This window comes from Microtus ochrogaster, linkage group LG1 (assembly GCF_000317375.1).
Source record: "Microtus ochrogaster isolate Prairie Vole_2 linkage group LG1, MicOch1.0, whole genome shotgun sequence".
Lineage (NCBI taxonomy): Eukaryota > Metazoa > Chordata > Mammalia > Rodentia > Cricetidae > Microtus > Microtus ochrogaster.
In genome coordinates this window covers 10,989,184-11,006,601 of record NC_022027.1, presented here as the reverse complement: position 1 = coordinate 11,006,601, position 17,418 = coordinate 10,989,184, and the positions used below count along the sequence as shown (strand labels likewise).

General features: G+C 42.1%; 1 protein-coding gene across 3 annotated transcripts in view; it reads left to right on the top strand.

The window, feature by feature from the left end:
* Window positions 1-17,418, top strand: part of Ddc (dopa decarboxylase) — an 80,356-nt gene that overhangs the window by 30,620 nt on the left and 32,318 nt on the right. For all 3 annotated transcript variants that reach the window (XM_005359217.2, XM_026784953.1, XM_026784954.1), the window contains exon 7: window positions 16,781-16,847. In XM_005359217.2, coding sequence (XP_005359274.1) covers window positions 16,781-16,847 — 67 coding nt within the window. The remainder of the gene's footprint in view (window positions 1-16,780; window positions 16,848-17,418) is intronic.

The window sequence follows — 17,418 nt, the reverse complement described above, 5'->3', positions numbered from 1 at the left end:
ACCGCACCTTTAACAAATGGTGCTGGAAAAACTAGAAGTCTCACTTTTTAATTAAGGGAGGCTTGCTGTTAAGAAGTACCTCCTTCCTCTGTAACAACTGCTACCCAGTTCTCCACTGATTAATCACTGATGGTTAATCACCAAAATTAATCACTGATGGATTTAAATGTTATTTACCATCTTAGTAATTGTTTTTTGTTTGGCTCACTTACTTTTTTCTCTACTTTTTTGACATTTTAAAAATTGAGTGTTTTGAAGTTGTTCTATTCTCTTCCTTTTTATCTTGCTGGTTATATATTATTTTATTATACCTTCCCATCACCTTTTGTGTGATTATTAGTATACATTTAAATCTATATGTGCTTAAAGTCTACTAGACATTGCAATTTTACAAGAGCAACATAAATTTAGGTAAATCTACCATATCAGCCCATTAACAACCATATGTTTTATATTTCTTACTTTCTTCTGTTTGGAAGACATTTAGAATTTATTCTAGTGAATCAACAATGTGGTCTTCTGGCTTTATTTTCATGAAAACATCTTTCTTTGCCATTTGCTTTTGGAAGACAATTTTACTGATAGAATACCCTGGCAAAAACAATCTAATGACAGAAGGGTGCTTTTGCTTTGCTTGATTTTTAAGATTTTTATTTTATTTCTCATTTTACTTGGATGGACTCTGTGCATGGCTTGTGTGTAGTGTTCCTCGTGGTCGAGGGTATCAGGTCTCCTGAAACCGGAGTTATAGATGACTGTGAGCTAGGAATCAAACAACAGTCCTCTGGAAGAGTAGCCAGTTCTCTTAACAGCCTGGCCACCTTTCAAGGTCCTTCTTGGGTATTTTGAGCTCATGGCTTTTCCGCTTTTGACAGTCCAATTGCCTGCCCAGGAAATAGTCCTGTTTACAATTACGATAGGTTTCCCATATCTGTTAGCACAGTCAAGATAATGCCCTACAGGCTTTCCCGGAGGCCCATCTCTTAGGTGGCTCTAGATCCCATCAAGTTGAGGATCAACACTAACCATTAAGGCTGAGCATCAAATGCTAAGGAGGAAGCACATCTCCATTTGTTGACTTTCTTCTGTGATGTCTGGTGAGATGCCTGTTGTCAGGGTTATTGCTGCCTGCAGGGAGATCAGGGGGAAAGCGGCATTCCTTTTCCCGGTGGCTTATAGGATTTGTTTGTCATCTTGATTTTTAGGCAGTTTTATTTTTACCATGACTCAAAGAGAATTGTTTCTTGTATTTCTTCTATTTCAGTTTCATGAAATTTCTTGAGTCTAAGGTGATTCTGATACCAGTTTGGGGAAGTACCCATGGTCTTCTTCATAGTTCATGTCTGTTCATTTCCCCCCTCTTTTCATTTTAGGGTTATGATTACACGGCCTTCCATCTGTTCCCCTGAGTGTCAACTCTCTTGTATGCCTTTTTCTGTGCTTTCCTTCTTTAAAAAAAACATTTGGTTCCCAACACCTGTGTCAGGTGTCTACACTCTACTTCCAGGGAGATTGAATGGCTCTGGCCTCTGTGGATGCCTGCACTCATATGCATGTACCTATATGCAGACACAAACATACAATTTAAAATAATAAGAGAGAACTCTTTTAAAAATGAAAGCAAAGGGATTCTATACCCATTTTGCCCCAAGTATTACAGGTCATATATTTTGTTTGTTTGTTTTTTTTGAGACAAGGTTTCTCTGTAGCTTTAGGGGCTGTCCTGGAATTAGCTCTTGTAGACCAGGCTGGCCTCTAACTCACACAGATCAACCTACCTCTGCCTCCCGAGGGCTGGGATTAAAGGCGTGTACCACCACCGCCTGGCTTACAGGTCATATAATTGCACTATAACATTACAACCCAGAAATTGGCCCTTGTTTACTGTGTTTGTATCTTTAGAACTATGGAATCCCCCAACTACTCAGTTAGTTAAACTACTGAAATGTTTGCTGGGTGGTAGTGGCGCATGCCTTTAATCCCAACACTTAGGAGGCAGAGGCAGGCAGATCTCTGTGAGTTCGAGGCCAGCCTGGTCTACAAGAGCTCGTTCCAGAACAGGCTCCAAAGCTACAGTAAAACCCAGTCTCAAAAAACCAAACCAAACCAAAACAAAAATACTGAATTTTTTTTCCCCTGAAATAATCTTATTTCCTGTGGTTCCTTTTTTTACTCTTGCCTTCTTGTCTCCCATTATCTTCACAATCTGGTTTATGTTCTAAGAGTCTGCAATATTGAAAATGTTATAGAAATGGGATCATACAGTGTGTGAAAAACTGAGATTAGCATCTTTTTACTCAGTCATGTGCCTTTGCGACCTCCCCCCCACCAGGTATCGCATGTCTTCCTTTTTACTGCTCCGCCACAGATTTGGTACCAGGCTATGTTTAACCCACGCCTTGTCCGCCCATCACCTACTGAGAAATGCTTTGATTTGCTCTCATTTTTCAACTACTGCAAATCAAATATCTGTGAATATCAATGCATAGGTATTTGTATAGAGAAATAGTCTTATTTCTTTGGGATACATTTTTAAAGAAATTAACAAAATGTTCTCTGGACTGACTGTCTTGTTTTGCACACCCACTATTTAGCTTGAAAAAAATTAGGTGCTTTTGCTTCCTTGCAAGCCTTTTGGTGCGGTCATTTTTTATTTTAGTTCTATCTAGGAGGGTAATATCTCTGAGGGGCATGATCATTTTTTTGGTTACTGTCAGTGTTAAATATCTTTTCATATGGATATACATTTTTTGGTTAGATGTGAAGCCATTTCTTTTGTCTGTGTTCTAAATGGTTGATGGAATTTTAAAGGCTTTTTAAAGTGTGTGTGTCTGTGTGCAGGAATATGTGTATATGTGCGTAGATCTGTATGTATGTATAGGGGTTATACAGGTACCCCCAGAGTCCCAAGGAAGGTGTTGGGTTCCTTTGGAGCTACAGGTAGTAACAGGCGGCTGTGAGCTGCCCCATAACAGGTACTAGGAACTGAAATTGGAACTTCTGCAAAAACAGTATGTGCTCTCAGCCACCGAGTCATCTTTCCAGCCCTTATGTTGATTTTTTAAATGCTTTCTTTTTTAAATAAAAATTTTTATGAATCCCCAGAGACTTTTGCACAATGCACCTTGATCATCTTAACCCCCAATTTCTCTCCCTAATTCTTTTCAGAACTACCCACATCTCTATCTACTCCTAAACTTACGTCTTTTTTTTTTTTTTTTTTTTTTTAATAACCCACTGAGTCTACTCTGTGTTGCCCATGGGTGTGAGACCATCCACTGGAGAAGAGTTGACATACCAGGAGCTGCACCCTTAAAGACACTGACTCTCTCCTTCAAAAACCACCAATGTCAAAACCTGGGTTGATTTTTTTTTTATTAAAGTAACAGATTGATTTTGATAGGGCAGTTTTAGGCTGCTGCTACCACAGAATACCTAACAGAAATAACTCAAGAAGGAAAGGATTATTCTGGCGCGTGGTTTCAGGGACACAGCCTATCAGATGGCAGCAGGGGCTGCTTGGAGAACAGCTGGAATGTGAGACAGCTGTTTGATCATATCAGCATCAAAAAGCAGAGAGCTCAGGCAAGAAGGGAGCTGGCCAAGAACCCGTAAGGCCTGCCCCACAATGACCCATTTCCCATAGCAAGGCCCCATGTCCGGAATGTTCTGCAACATTCTAAAGCTGGACGACCATCTGTGCAAGTGTTGAAATCCACAAGCCTGTGAGGGACATTCCACAGTCAAGCCATAGCCCCGGTTCCCAGAAGAAAAATAGAACGCAAAGTTTCCATACTGACTTGGTGGTTTCCAAACGTCTGCTCACAGCCTGTAGCTTGTTATTATACTCTCTGAATCGTGTCTTCTGTCTTTGGTTAAACATATCTAATTTCAGTGAAGTGCAATTTATCAATTCTTCCCGCAGGCCAGGCCTTAAGATGGTGAGAGGGACATTTCCCTTCCTGAGGTAGTGTTAAACACTGCTGATTAAAAAAAAAAAAAAAAAACAAAAAAACAGGCTCATGGCAACAGCAAACACTGTTAGTGTTAATGACAAAGTCCTGAAGAACTCCTAGCAATGCTCATTTCTCATAAATAATTAAACACGTAGACAAACGACATAGTTTGACTCCCTAATTAGCAGCCTTAGACTCCCTTTTGCTGCCTTAGCTGCAACAGAACCGTCCGTCAAGTAGTCAGCTACCCTTACGCTAGCACCAGCCATGGCGAACATTTCACAGACACCCTAGGAAAACTACAACACAGCCAGCCTCAGCTGACTGCGTCGACTACTCCAGCAAGGGCTGATGGAAACCGTTTGTGGCAGCCTTCTTGCTATCCCATGCTTCCATGAGCTCTATATAACCCCGCAACCATTTTCACTTGGGCCAAAAGGAAACCACACCTACATCGGCCTAGCAAAGGAACTACTGTGACTGGTGGTAAAACAGCAAGGCTGTGACTGATCCCACTGAAGTCTCAGTGGTGTGATTGGTGCTAAGAGACCAAGCTACGTGGGGCCAAAACAAATGGCAGTGACTGCCTAAATGCTGTCCTCAGGCTGTGCTCCCAGGTTTTCCAGACCACTAAGTGTATCGGCTCCCACGTACTCTCCTGGGCTGCCTTCCCTGGAGTTGCAATATTAAGGCCTAATAAAGGAATTCTCTCCAGTGGTTTTTTTTTTTTCCTCCAGTAGTGTGGCTGAGCGGCAGAGAGAGAGAGAGAGAGCGCGCGCGAGCAGAGCAGCAATGGTGGCAAAGGCAGCAGAGTGGCAGTGGCAGTGACAGCTGAGCAGTTGGCAGGCCGGGCTGTGAAAGAGGCAAAGCAGCTGCTTGACAGCTGAGGAAGAATCAGATGAAGAGTCTGAGAGCAGCTAGGGCGGGCTGAAGAAGGGCCCAAGAAGAGGGGCGGCAGGAGAGGGTGGACAGCTGAGACGGAAGGAGGATAAAAGACTAGACGGTGTCAGAAAAGAAAAACTGCAGGCCCTGGTTGCCAGAGGAATTCCAGAGAACTGTCAGATCTTTAGGACCAAAGGGCTCAGATGCCCCAGGGCTAGCACGTAGCACTGGGCAGGGTATGGGGTTAAGGAATCCCAACTTCCTTGGCCTACACAAGATCTGTGACACTGGTTGCTGTCAAGAGCTGAGAAATCCTTCCTTATTCTCCCGCTGCCCACAAACTTCAACCCTAATTACAACCAAGGGCTGAAAAATCCCAGCTTTCTAGGCTTACACAAGGGCTGGAGCACGTACAGGGCTTAGAGTCCCAATATCCAAGGCATGCATGAAGACTGTAACACTAGAAGGTACCACCTGCTGCTGCTCCCACCTGCTTGCTGCCATCACTCACGGCTGCAAAACACCAAGGGGAACAAAAGCACGCAGAACTTGAAGGTTGTCTCCTTGGCTACACATTATTTCTGTATAAACAGAACAAAAGAACTCCAGCCAACTGATTCAACACCATGACCAGATAGATTTTCTCCAGAGTTACAGTCTAGGAGCTTTGTAGTTTTCTACTTTATCCTTAAATTTATCATCTACTTTCAGCTGATTTTTGTGAAAGAAGGAAAATGTGTTTAGAGTCCTTTGAGTGTGTGTGTGTGTGTGTGTGTGTGTGTGTGTGTTGTGATGGGCCGTTGTTCCAGAGTCGTCTGTTGAAAAATTACACTTCCTCCATTAAACAACCATTCCTCCTTTGTCAACGCTTGGCTTACATGTGTAGACCTATTTCTGGTCTGTTGGTCTGGCCTTTTCTTTCATTTTCTAGAAGACCACACTGCCTTGGTTATTGCAGGTTTGTAGTACGTTGGCTAAGGTGGAATCAGAACTCTAATATTATTGTTCAAAAATAATTTTGTTTTCTTTTTGAGGTTTTTGACTCTTGGTTATAAACTTTAGATTCAATTGTCAATATCGATCATGAGACGCGTGGCTATTATCACGTTGATCAGTGGAGCAACCAAGGAGTCCAGTTGGGCATGGTGGGCTATGTTTTTTTTTTTTTTGGAAGTTACTGACTACAGACACAATTTCAATACATGCAGCTCTACTGAGATTATCTATTTATCTTTATGTAAGATTTACATTAAGTCTCTCAAGAAATTTATGCATTTCATTTGCGTCTTTAAATTTGTGGACACTGAGCCCATGATATTTCTTATTATTCCTTTAATGTCTATGAGATTAGAGCCCATCATATTCTTTATCATCATTCCAGTGTCAATGAGATCAGCAGTGATGATTCCAGTTTCCACTTTAATATCAGTAATTTGTGACTTTACTTTTTTGTTTTAGCTAATACGGCTAGAAGGCCATCATATTTATTGATCTTTTCAAAGAATCAACTTTTTACTATTTTCCATTTCATTGGTTTATTGACACTTCTTTTTATTTTCTTATGTTCACTTTGCACTTAATTTTCTTCCTTTACTAGTTTTCTAAGGTAATCATTCGGGCTATAGATTTTAGATTTTCTTTATTCAAGTAGATGCATTCAGTGCTATAAATCTCTCTCTAAGCAATTTCACTTGGTGATAAATTATCTTGAATTGTAGTGTCATTTTCTATGAGCTGAAGTACCTTTTACTATTTTTTTGAGAATTTTCTTAAGACATTTAGAAATGGGTTTTATGATTATTCAGAATTTGGGGTGTAATTTAGCTATATTTTGGTCACTTATTTCTCATTAAATTCCACTGTAATTTAAGACTGTATCCTGTACAATATCTATTCTTGCAAATTTATTAAGATGTGTTTCATGACCCAGAAAGTGGCTTGCGTTAGTAAATGTTCCACGTAAACATGTGAAGAAGATATTCTATGATCATTATGTGAAGTATTTTACAGATTTAATTAGGTCAAATGATTGATGGTACTTTTCAATTCAAGTACATCTTTATCAAATTTCTGTCTCTTGGATCTATCTATTCCTGGTAGGAGAGTATTAAGAGTCTTTAACTGCGAGGGTTGGCTCATCTGTTTCTTTGTACAGGGCTATCAATTTTTAATTCCTGTATTTTGTTGAGGGATGCATACCAATAAGGGCTGTTGTTTCCTTGGGGGAACTGACCCTTTGGCATCATGAAAAGTTACTCTTTTGTTACTGCTATGTTGTCCCCACTTTATCCTCTGTCATTTTTTTTTTAAATTTTGATTTAGGGGAAACACACATAGTATAAAATACATTAACCACTTCCAAATGTGTTTTTCAGTGCTGTTTAGTACATTAGACCTAAGGTTTTGGCTGTGTATCACTGCCACACTGCCATAAGTTTGAAAAGTTTGGAGTCACACTACTGTAGGCCAGGAACCATCTGGGTGTCTGTTATGAAATATGAGCTTTCAAAATAATCATTGCTATTGTTTTACTCTAGAAGCGAATATTACAAGTTTTCTGTGCAACTCTGCACCTGCATGGGCAACTTACTAAACTAACAAATGTTCAAATGATTAGTATATATGCAATCATTACCCTTTGCCAATGCATCAAATTCCTTTCTTCTCACAAGACTGAAATTTTGTGTCCATTAAGTAGTAACGCCTACTCCCTTAAGCTCCTGGAAATCGCTTGTATTTTGTGTGTCTATAAATTTTTTGCTTCAAGTACCTTAAAATACCTCTTTTCATGAAAGATATTTTTCACTTAGCATAAGGTCTTCAGGGTTCTTCTATGTTGTAACATATACCAGAGTTTCTAGTCTTTTTTTGTTTGTGTTTGGTGTCGTGTATGCATGTCCGTGTGCGTGTATGTATGTATATGCAGTAGTATGTGTACAAGTGTCCTTGTGTGTGGACGTGTGGAAAACAGCTGTCAGTGTTGGATATCTTTTTCCGTTATTCTCCATCTGAATTTCTGAGACAGGGTTCCTCCCTGAACTTGGAGCTAGGTTAGGTGATGAAGTGAGCTCTAGGCCCTCACCGGTTGTCACCCCCTCCCCAAGCTCTGGGATTACAGGCGCATACCGCCACGCCCAACTTTTTCCATGGACGCTGGGGATCAAATTCCAATCCTCAGGCTTGCATTGCAGATACTTTACCAACTGAGCGATTTCCCCAGTCCGTCTGTTCTTCCTAGCGATGATTGATAGGAAGAGACTTGCTTCTGCCTTTCTGATTTCTGTCTAGATGGTGTATAATATCCCCTGTCCTATTTTGTTTTCTGTTGCAGTGATAAACACTGACCAAATGCAACTTGGGGCTGAAACTGTTTATTTAACTTACACAACCCAATCACAGTCAATCTGAAGGGAAGTCAGGGCAGGATCTCAAGTCAGAAACCTGGAGGCAGGAAGGAAAACAGAGGCCATGGAGGAATCACGCTTGCTGGCTTGTTCTCGTGGTGTGCTCGGCTTTCTTATACAATCCAGACCTTCTGCCCAGAGGTAGCAATTCCCATAGTGAGCTTGGCCCTCTCACATCACACATTAATCAAGAAAATGTCCCCACAGACTTGCTTACAGGCTAATTTGATAGGAGCATTTTCTCAGTTGAGGTTCCCTATTCCCTTGCTTGTGTCAAGTTGACAAAAAACTAACCAGCACACTCTCAAATTTCCTGCAGTGCTGGGCTCAGTTTAATTTTTTTGTAATGAAATGTTTACATTCAATATATACATTGGGCTTGTGGAAAATGTACAGAAATGAGAGGTTTATGCATACAGATGTATTTCACTCTCCACAGGATATTGTTTCCAGGATGCCTGTGGATTCTCAGGTGCCTTGTATGAGAGCCCACACTATGCGCATATAACCTTGGTGTCTTCCTATGTATTTTAAGGGCTTCTGATGTCTAAAGCAAATGCCTACACATCATTTTATTCATGATTCGGCACACGATACTTCATGCCTAGCAAATAAAAGTGTTTCTTTTTAGAACTTTCTGGATTTTTTTCCTAATACTTTTAAAATTTCACTTCCAATTGGAAATAGTTATTTTTGTACAATATATTCTAATCATGGCTTCCCCTCTCTCATCTCCTCCCAGTTCCCCTACCTCCTCACCTTTCCAACCCCACACATTGTTTCTCTTAAGAAAACAAGCAGGCTAATAATAATAATAATAATAATAATAATAATAATAACAAAAATAAAATAAAATAAAATGAACAAGCTAACAAACAAAAAAGAAGGGCCAGGTAGTGGTGATGCACACCTTTATTTCCAGCACTCGGGTTGCAGAGAGAGATGGATCTCTGTGAGTCTGAAGCCAGACTGGTCTACAGAGGGAGTACCAGGACAGGCACCAAAACTACAGAAAAGTCCTGTCTTGAAAAAAAAAAATTACTACTGTTAATAAAATTTAAAAAAAGGAATGAGAAACAAAGAAAGATCACAAGAAATACTTACACACGCATACCATAAAACCACAAAATTAGAAGTCACAATATACAAGAAAGAAAAAAGAGTCAACATAAAGCAAGATGAGACAAAAACAAAACAAAACAAAAACCTTCAAAAACACTTTTTTTTAAAAGATTTTGTTTTTAGATTTATTTATTATGTATACAATACAGTGTACTGCCTCCATGTATTACTGCATGCCAGAAGAGGGCACCAGATCTCATTACAGATGGTTGTGAGCCACCATGTGGTTGCTGGGAATTGAACTCAGGACCTCTGGAAGAACAGTCAGCACTCTTAACCTCTGAGCCATCTCTCCAGCCCTCAAAAACACTTTTGAGTTGATTTTGCGCTGGCCATCTCCTGCTGCGCATATGCCTGCCCTTAAGTGTGGTTTGCATACCCAGTGAGACTAATTTTCCCATTGCAAGCAGTTGTTATTTAGAGCCAGATGATTAGCCGTGGGTGGAAGTTCCTGTGTGCTTCCCCAGCCCAGTACGGGGACCCTGTCTAGTGTAACCCTGTGCAGCCCTGTGCATGCTGCCACGGTCCCTGCGAGTTCACATGTGCATTAGTCCTGTTGTTTCTGGAAGACACTGTTTCTTTAGTGCCCTTCATCCTCTCTGGCTCTTACAACCTTTTTGCCTTCTCTTGTGTATGGGGGAGTGATTGGCTGAATACCTCCCTTTTAGAGCTGAGTGTCCCAAGTTCTCCCACTCTCTTCACACTGTCCAGTTGTGTTAGCTCCTATCTACTGCAGGAGGAAGCTTCTCTGACGAGGACTGAGCGAAACAGTGATCTATGAGTAGAGCAGGATGTCATTAGGGCTCGCTGTATGGATATGTTCGTGTCACAGAGCAGTAGTGTTTGGTTTTTCTCCTAGCTCCGTGGCCTATTTAGTCTCAGATTCTTGGCCACCTAAGCAGTGTCAAGTTGTTAGAACTCAACCTCAAATCAAACCTCAGATACAGAGGGTCAACTGTATTCGTGTGCTCAGTTGGAGAAACCACATAAGGAGAAACACAAGCACTGAAGCGAAGACTGCACAGTTCATGGAAGTAGAGTCAAGTTTTATTTTCATGCAGGAGGGGAGAGAGAAACAATATGCAATTTTTTGAACTGTGCTTTAATGAACCGAACTGGAGAAAACATTCGAGGAGAAAGAACCTTGCCGTTCTGCAGACAGAAGTCACAGATATCACCAGTCCTACACACTGGCACAAAGGAAAGTGCCACAGTTCATTCAAGCATTCAAACATTTGACAAATGCTTGTATCTCAGTGTACCTTTACCAACCCTGAGGGTATCTGACCAACCATCATCTATTTCCTCTTGGAATGGTTTTTCACGGCAAAGATAATAGATATGCCTGCTCTTTGCACCGTTTCATGATAACTACAAATACAGACAAGAGGAGAAGATGCAATGTTGAAGGAGGCCGCTTGTTTGTTTCCTAGCTTCTTATTGGCTAACTCTTACATATTAATTTTACCCATTTCTATTAATCTGTGTATCACCACCTGCCTGTGGCTTACCGGCTAAAGTTTCAGCGTCTTTCTCCAATGGGGCTACATGACTTCTCTCTGACTCTGCCCTTCTTTCTCCCAGAATTCAGTTTAGTTCCCCCCGCCCCCACCAATCTACCTAAGTTCTGTCCTCTTATAGGTCCAAAGCAGTTTTCTTTATTCGTTAATGGTAATCACAGCACACAGAAGGAACTCTCACATCAATGCAGAAGAGGATCAATAATGCCTTGTTGCTAAGCAACACCATAGCAACTATATCTTAGAGGTTGGACAGGCAGGGATTCATGGTGCATTGCATTTTTTTGTTAAAGGAATGAGGACTGACAACATTCATCAGTGTGAACGAGCACAGGATATTTGAGACAGTGCAAATGGTTTGCTATTTCAAGGTGCAAGCTTGGGACTGTTCACCTAGGACACAGCCTCCTGCCCCAGACGAAGAATGAGTAGGAGCTAGGCTTTGCCTTAGTTCCCTAATGCTCCGTGGTGGTCAGAAGTATTTGCATGTGTACATGTGTGTTACAGGTATGTAACCTTCAGTATATGTCAAGAGTTGCAGGCCCCTCAAGCTGGATACCCATTAGTCAGGATAAGAGGCCTATTTGGCAGAGTCTGATCTGCCTAAGATCACCGACTCTGTCCTTCCATGGACCAGAGTCCTACAATAAAGCGTCTCTCTTTCTGTTTTCTTCCATGATAGTTTGCTTCTCCAATAAAGCCAACCTAATAACATCAGCAAAGGGCAATGCCCGCAAGGCACGTACGTGAGGGAAAAGGGCTGGTGGGGTGGGGACAGCAGGGGAGGAGGTCACCCAGGCTCCGTCACTAGCAGAAAGGCCGCAGGCTCTGAAGATAGAGGCTTGCTCTGGCTCCTGCCCCCTCCTGCTGCACAAATGTGATTAGGGCTCTGCAGAGCACACTGAAATCAGGTTAGCGTCACTGAGCGCTGCTGAGCCGGGGTAATCAGAGCCTGGAGCAGAGCAGGTGCTAGCTTTAATATGGCTTCTGAGAATTAGGACAGGCTGACTTGTAGCTCTGTGGCACGCGGACAAGCTATTAGAACACTGTCCATGCAGCCCCCTGATGCCTCGCCATCTTAGGTCTCCCTGCCCATTCACAACTCCTCCGCAGTTCAAGTGGACAGGGGTCTGTGGCAAGCACTCGGGACCACTGTGTTCCAAAGGTGTGGCTAGTGGTATCACCATTGATCTGCCCCTGGCCACGCACTCTTGGATGGGCCATTGTGATGATCTACTCAGGAGACACTCAGAGCAACCAGACTTCACCAGCGAAGCCTTAAAAACAGTCACTCATTTCTTATTCTCCAGCAAGGCTCCTTCCAGAATGTGATTGTTTGTGCGCCGTTGTTTCAAGCTCATTATAAATAAATCAATACTTTGTGTGCATATCAAAGAACGAACATTTATGTTGACCAAAAGCTCATCTCAGGCGATAAGCAGTAATCATATTTGGCAGAAATCATCCTCTGTATTCTTTGTGCACCCAGTAATAGATAAAAGCTGATTTTAACAAGCAAATGTTTAGCGTGTCTGAATTTAACAGCAGAAATTATTGTACTTAGGCCAATTAGTGTTTAGATGAGAAAATGAGATGAAGCTTCAGCAATTGCTACATGGCAGTCATGTCCTCTCTAAGAGACACAAATGGAGGCGATAGCGCACTATTAATGTCTTGAGTCAATCTGTTTTTACTGAAACTGCAGTTTTACCCAGAATAACACAGATGAAGCATTTTAAAAGTCCTATGATGAACTGACCTAGCTATCCAGGTACCTAAAGCAAGGCATTTTAATATTCAGTTAGATATCAGGATGAGGTTACAGATACCAGAGAAAAGCCACACGTGTGTGCCTGAGGCTCACGGCGTGACTCATCTTGTACAAATGAGACAAGGGTGGAGAAGGTTGAATGCATCAAGTGAAGACACCAGGTTGAGATTTAGAGGAGTCTGAGGCTCCAGGTTGAATGAGGCAAGGGTGGAGAAGGTTGAATGCATCAAGTGAAGACACCAGGTTGAGATTTAGAGGAGTCTGAGGCTCCAGGAAAGCCTGGAAACAGAGAGCTTGGAAGCCCACTAGTATCTTGCACACTGGACAAGTCCTGTGTCCATTATTTTACATTGAGTGAGGAAGATGGGGCCTGGCAAGCAGTCCAGCAAGGCAATACAACTGAGCTTCATACCCAGGGCTCTCTTTCTCTCTCTTATTTGATTTTTGTTTTTGTTTTTTGTAAAGAAAGAAAGAAAGAAGAAAAGAAAGAAAGAAAGAAAGAAAGAAAGAAAGAAAGAAAGAAAGAAAGAAAGAAAGAAAGGCATTTGTTTTTTGTATATGTGGAGGCCAGAGGATAACTTGGAGGAAGCAACTCTCTCCTTCCACCACATGGGTCCCGGAAACCAAGCCTAGGTCATCAAGCTGGGTGGCAAGAATCTTTACTTGCTGAGCTCTCTTCCCTGCCCTGAGATGGTTTTCCTACATAGTCCAAACTGACCTCAAACTTGAGATGTCACTGCCTCCACCCCTAAAAGCTAGAATAGCAGCCTGTGTCACCGCTCACAGCCTTTATTGCTTTTCTGTCCCTAGAGAGCCTTCCTCTTCTGAATCAAAGATGGAGTGGCAAATCCAATATTCATATGCTATTTATATGCGCACTAGCCAAGGAAGAGCCTCAGTGAGGTTCTTTCTTCAGGGTGTTGTCTTCCTGTTTACCTCTGAAACAGCCAGGTTCCGAATAATTAAAGGCAGCCTGAGCCTCTAAAAATTAGTCAAAGCAGCTTCTCTTTGCCTGCCTTGACTGCAACTTCCCATGAGCACCAAGGGAAAGGCTGCATGCCCCCCCCTCCAACAGGTCCTGGAGTTTCTGCACGGGTTCCCTATAGTCCACCCCACAATACAACAGGCTCTTCTTCCCTGGGGCTGTGAATAAGATAACAAACTACCTTCAGGGGGGTGACTTCATCATCTGCTGAGTCACCAGAGACACACATAATTGCAAAGCCTGTATTTAAATGCTTGCCTCTGCTAAGCCTGAGGCCAGGTCTGTTAGGAGCTGATCTTTGTGGCTACAGATGACTGATAGAGAGAGGCTGTCAGAGACTAGCCAGCACCTGCCTTGCCTCTCTCCTACAACTGGAGACAGAAAAACTCTGGTCCCTGGTAGTCAGTCCCCCGTAGTACTCAAAGGTACTACCCAGGAGAAATAGTGCCAAGTATCTCCACCAGCCCAGGCCTCTCTGTGAGTAGCAGGGCCCAGGCAGTCCGGTGAGTGACCCACAGATGCCGGGTTACCTGGCAAGACAGTAGAATCTTGCCGAGAGGTAGGTTTGGCTTTCAGAACAAAAAGAGGTGGTCATCTGTGTAATGGAGCCAGAAAGGCCATTCCAGATAACTATGCCTGAATTTCTGATCTGCCGAAGTAACACTTGGGTCCTGCGGTGTAGCTGATATTATTGGAGCAGGGGACTTGACACAAGGGTGCAAACTTTGTTCAAATAGCTTTTTGTGACACTATTTCTGGAGAGACTTGAACAGTTATGTACCCTTGACATTTGACGTGTGCTGAACACAAGGGTGCACGAAATTTCATGTTTCCGTCAAGCCTGAGGAGAAAGTTCACTCTCCCGACAGCAGGGCCTCTATGAATCCAGCTGGCCCTTGGCTTTCATAAACAAGACTTTTTCTTGTCATTTGGAACGTATCAGTTCAGCAAATACATTTTAGCATCCATTCCAGGTCTAGCAAGGTACAAATTCCCACCAACGTAAAGACCTGGTTTTAAGAACATTGTGGGCCTAGAAAAAGAGACAGTCACACAAATGAACACCATGGGTACCAGCAGCACAAGGTACTGAGAGGATGGATTCTACAGTGAATTCCAGGTTTTATTTCACATTGCATGACTCACAGTACTCCATGTTTTCTCAGAACACTTCAGCGTCACAGCCAGCACCAGTAGAACTTTCTCACGGAGCTTTTGAAGGTTGAAGCAAATCTTTGATTTTTTTTTAAAAATATAATTTATTTATATTTTACATACATTGGTATTTTGCCTGCATGTATCTCTGTGTGATGGTGTCAGATCTTGGAGTTACAGACAGTTGTTAGCTGCCATGTGGGGCCTGGGAATTGACCCCAGGTCCTCTGGAAGAGCAGTCAGTACTCTTAACCACTGAGCCATCTCTCCAGTCCTGAAGCAAATCTTTGAGAACAATGGAATTCTGGATAAGAAAAGTCCCAGAGTAAGGACATTGAGGCACACTCTTGAACAATGTTCTGATGTGTGGGTCCACACCTCCACACACCCCAGCTGGCCTCAGTGTGTGTCACCTCTGATGTGCTTGCTCTGTGCTTTGTATACATACACGCACACTCAGACACACACCAAAAATAGGTGAAAAATATCTAAACTCTTGATTCTATGGGAACTATGTTCTTATCTCTAGTAGGTAAAGCTGATGAAGTAACACATAGGAATTCACATGACTGAATTCCTTCATCTCTATTCAAGGAACCATTCCCTGAAAACCTTTTATAGGACAAATGTGGGTTCATCCGCTAAAATCAGCACTTCCTAGCCTCATAGGGCAGAGCTCAGACTGGTGTATATTTATGGTTGAGTGTGTGTGTGTGTGGTGTGTGTGTAACTATTTATGGGGACACTTGAACAAGCATCTACTCACTCTTGATTGGGAACCCATGACAGATCAAAGAAAGAACATTATCAAAATCCAAAGTAGTGAACCAATGAATTTTATTTATTTTTCTTATTTATCTCAAAAACCAAAAAAGTATATAGAATAATAGTTGTTGGGGGAGACTGCTCATTCGTTTCTGGTCGCTTAGACCTGAAATAATCACACAGAAACAATATTATTTAAATCGCTGCTTTACCAATCATGTAAGCATATTGCTAGCTAGCTCTTATATCTTTGGTTAACTCATTTCTATTATTTTATATTTTGCCACAAACTTAGTGGCCTAGCAGCTCATGTCTTTCCCCTTTGGCGGCTCCATGGCAGTTCCATGGTGTCTCTCTGACTCTGCCTTCTTTCTCCCAGCATTCAATTTAGTTTTCCCTTCCTAGCTCTGTTCTGCCCTGTCAGAGATCCAAGCAGTTTCTTTATTCATTAGCCAATAAAAGGAACACATATACAGAAGGACTTTCCACACCACATAGTATACATATATATGTATTCACATACATTATGTTTAAAACACTCACTATACATATACATATACATATACATATACATATACATATACATATACATATACATATACATATGATGTGAATGTTTTGCCTCCATATATGTATGTGCGTCATGTGTGGCCTGGTGCCCATGGTGCCCACTGGATCCCCTGAAACTGGAGTTATGGACGATTGTGAGCAGCCATGTGGGTTCTGGGAATCACTGGGACTCAAACCCGTGTCTTCTATAAGAGCAGCAAGTGCTCTTAACTGCTGACCCCCCTCTCCAGCGCTTGTATTATTTTTTTAGGTAGGATCTCTCACTGAACATGAAGCCCACTGTTTTGGCCAAGTCAACTGACTAGAAAGTCCCCAGTATCCACTGGTGTCTGTCTCCTGATGCTGGAGTTACAAGCACGCGGGGCCATCCCTAGGTTTTATTTGGAAGCAAGGAATTTGAACTCAGGTCTTTTGCTTTCACAGAGCCATCTCCCCAGTCCACAGATGAGAATGTTGTTCATAGGTTTGCTCTCTTTTTCTGCTAAAATACTTTAACCAAAAGATTAAACACAGATTCATGGGTTTCCATCTCCACATAAACATTCATTAACATTGTGCCTGGGCTATCCACTAGCAATGGCTGTGGAAGCGGGGCTGGGTTATAAAAATGGCAACATGGGAGCTAAAATGATTGTTTTATCACTTCCTAGGTGGTTGCTACACTGGGGACCACATCTTGCTGCTCTTTTGACAATCTCCTAGAAGTGGGACCCATCTGTAAGTATCGGATTCAGGTTTTTGTTTTTGTTTGTTTTTGAAAAGTATTCTTCCCACGGAGGAGAGGATTTAGCCACCCTTTCACTCCGGGCTGTGCTCCTCCTCATTAATTCTAATCATCTTGATTTGCGCGCCTCATCCTCTGTTTACAATAATGTAACCCCATTGACTTAAATTACAAACTCAGAGTTTGAACTAATTGCACAACAGCTGAGCTTAACAATACCAACATACTATTTGGAAGGGAGAAAATGTCCAAGTACTTTGTGGGAATATAATGCTTAGGGAATGGTGGCCATGCTGAGGAAACTAAACGCCTCAATATTTGGAGCAATCACCCCAACATGAAGGTCCTGTGTGTTCATGGCATTCATATGGCATGTGTTGTTTGAATCCAGTCTTTTGTCATGCCCCCCCCTTTTTATTTGTTTTGGTTTTTGGCTTTTCTAGACAGGGTTTCTCTGTGTAGCCTTGGCTGTCCTGGCACTTGTTCTGTAGACCAGGCTGGCCTCAAACGCAGAGATCCACCTGGTTCTGCTTCCTGAGTACTGGGATTAAAAGTGTGAGCCAC